Below are 2,500 nucleotides of genomic sequence, written 5' to 3' on the forward strand. Positions count from 1 at the left end.
GTCGTCCCAGGTGCCATATTTCATATACCTTTGTGTTTTCCTTCAACATTTTAAGCAGCGGTTAAAGGTGCCATATGTAAGAATGTGGCCAAAAACAGTTACTACACTCAAATTCAAAATACCGAAGTCTTTTAGGTTTCGTTTTCTGACGTAACTGGTTCAACCCGTGGTCGCTCGGCAGCTGAGACTCTACTGACTGCAATGATTGGTAGACGGCGGTAGGTGGCGCCACATGACGCCAAAACATTTCAAAACATAAACATGATTTGCAGTCTGCAAAATATTTTTTTTAATGCAAATATTTTGTCTGTACTGTTGTTGTTGGTGAGTTCAGTTTGTTATATGAACATTATTCCTGAGTCTCTGTGACACATTAGGAGGATTTTAATGATTTATTACATAATGCACCTTTAAATATAACCCCACGAGGAGCTGGACTTACCAACGAGACAGAGGCGAGACTTGGGCAGATACGGCCACTCAAAGATGGTGTAGAGGACGTCCTGAGCTTTACTGTCCAGCTGATCCATCTCGTCCAGGACCAGAAGCCTGAGGAGCAGAGAAGATGGTGCCACGGTTATTATTTATGTTTAAACCATCAAAGCTGCACATGAACGAAAACATAACATCTTCAGTTTAAAGCGGACATTAAACCTTCCGTGTCAGGTTTACTCACACTGAGGGCCCCGGGGCCGTGAGGAGCTTCTGCAGACTGCTCTGACCTCCTGATGCCTTCAGCTTGTTGGCCAGGAGTGGGAATATGGAGTGAGAGTTCCTCAGACTCATACAGTTCACAACCACCATCTGCACCGACGACAGCTCAGCCTGAAAACAACATCAACAACACAGCTGTTTAGTCTGTTCAACTAAAGGAAAGCAACAGCCGTCTTCATGTTTTTATAAGAAATATACAGTAGATATAAATTAATATGTGATAAAGTTTGAGAAGAGGTAGGATTACATAAGTTTATTCTTCTTACTACTCCTTTTCGGACACGTTAAACTGTATTTGTTATGTTTTTTTTCCTCTTCTTTTCTTTTCATTATTTCCTTCTGTTGTCGTTATTCTTCACATGATCAAAATAAGCTAAACTACAGTCATTCAACATCTAAATTCTGTAGTTAAAAGTGCCAGCACACTTCAAACACATCCTGCGTTCCTTTCAAAGTAAAAGCACGATTCCCTGAACACAGCTCTGCTAGAGCTGCAACTAATTATGATTTTAGTAAATCGATGAATCTGTCGATTATTTTCCTCGATTAGTCATTTGGTCCATAAAGTGTCAAAAACCTGGAAATGACGATGTTCTCGGATGTCTTTGTTTTTGTCCACAAACCAAAATTATTCAGTTTTAACGATTTCTTCGTTATTTGGAGCAAAGAAACGAAGACAATATTCACACTTAAGAAGCTAAAACAATCAGAAATCTGGTTTTAATCTTGAAAAAAAGCTTCAAACCGATTAACTACACTATCCCTCCTTCGCCTCGTGCTGTACCCCATACTGTCCAGTAGGTGGCAGCAAAGGTCCAAACCATTTTTAACAGTCGGCAGTTAAAAAGTACCTTCATGTCCTGCAGGACACAGTTGAGACAGGCCGTCTTCCCGGTTCCAGGAGCTCCAGAGATGTAGATGCTGCCGGGCAGACGCTGCAGCACCTTCTCCTCCAGGAAAGAGCGAATGGTCGCCCGCTCGGCCTCTCTGGACAGCAGCCGCTCGGGCACGGCGGTGTGGAGAGCCTGCTTCACGTCGTGGAACCGCGACTCTGGAGGGAGAAACCAGAGAGTTTTAAAAGTCAAGACAAACACCACGAACTTTGAATTCAGGACAAACGATCGGTACTTGATTATCAATCAACAAATCAACGATCTCAGTCAGAAAGTTCCTGCCTCTGTGGCACCTTCTTTAAGTTATCTATACATGGTGCAGGGTGGTATGGTTAAAAACATATATGATGGTATTTTTATTATAAATAAACAGTGTTTTTTCATGCATGAGCGAGTGCGAAAATATCTTGTTCCATGGCTACGTCAAGAAAATCGTTTTTCCCCCATTTACATGAAACGGTGGATGTTTTTCTAACGTCTAGTTTCAGTCTCTGTAGATTTCGTCCGCCATCTTCTGAATAAATGCTTCTATAATTGAGAGAAAAACACTCGGATAAAACAAAAACATACTTTCTGCAAACAGCCGGACGACTGGCGGCCTCTTATTTTGGTGAGCGGGGCTCGCGGCAGGCGTTTCCTGTCGCCTCGGGGACAGCGCCGCGGCGGGAGAGAGGGGCTGTCGGCGCGGCGAGGACGACGCCAGCCGGCGGCGGGTCGAACCCGGCGAGTTCTCGTCGTCGAAGCCCAGCTTGCGCGGCGAAGCCAGGATCTGCTTGCTCTGTTTGGGCGGCGAACCCAGCAGGGCGGCGTCCACGTTACAGCCGTTATCGTCTCCTTCAGAGATAAAAAAAAAAAAAAAAACACAGAAGATTTACAGAGAGAGAAATGAGTCG

At 44.2% G+C, this 2,500-nt stretch overlaps 1 protein-coding gene across 1 annotated transcript in view; it reads right to left on the reverse strand.

The window, feature by feature from the left end:
• cdc6 (cell division cycle 6 homolog) overlaps positions 1-2,500 on the reverse strand; it is a gene marked incomplete at both ends in the record, with an annotated part of 8,122 nt that overhangs the window by 3,737 nt on the left and 1,885 nt on the right. Inside the window, 4 exons of the mRNA XM_083909673.1 lie at positions 443-549; positions 677-825; positions 1,566-1,765; positions 2,178-2,441. Of these exons, the coding sequence (XP_083765799.1) occupies positions 443-549; positions 677-825; positions 1,566-1,765; positions 2,178-2,441 (720 nt within the window). The remainder of the gene's footprint in view (positions 1-442; positions 550-676; positions 826-1,565; positions 1,766-2,177; positions 2,442-2,500) is intronic.

This window comes from Microchirus variegatus (assembly GCF_963457635.1).
Source record: "Microchirus variegatus genome assembly, chromosome: 23".
NCBI classification, from domain to species: domain Eukaryota; kingdom Metazoa; phylum Chordata; class Actinopteri; order Pleuronectiformes; family Soleidae; genus Microchirus; species Microchirus variegatus.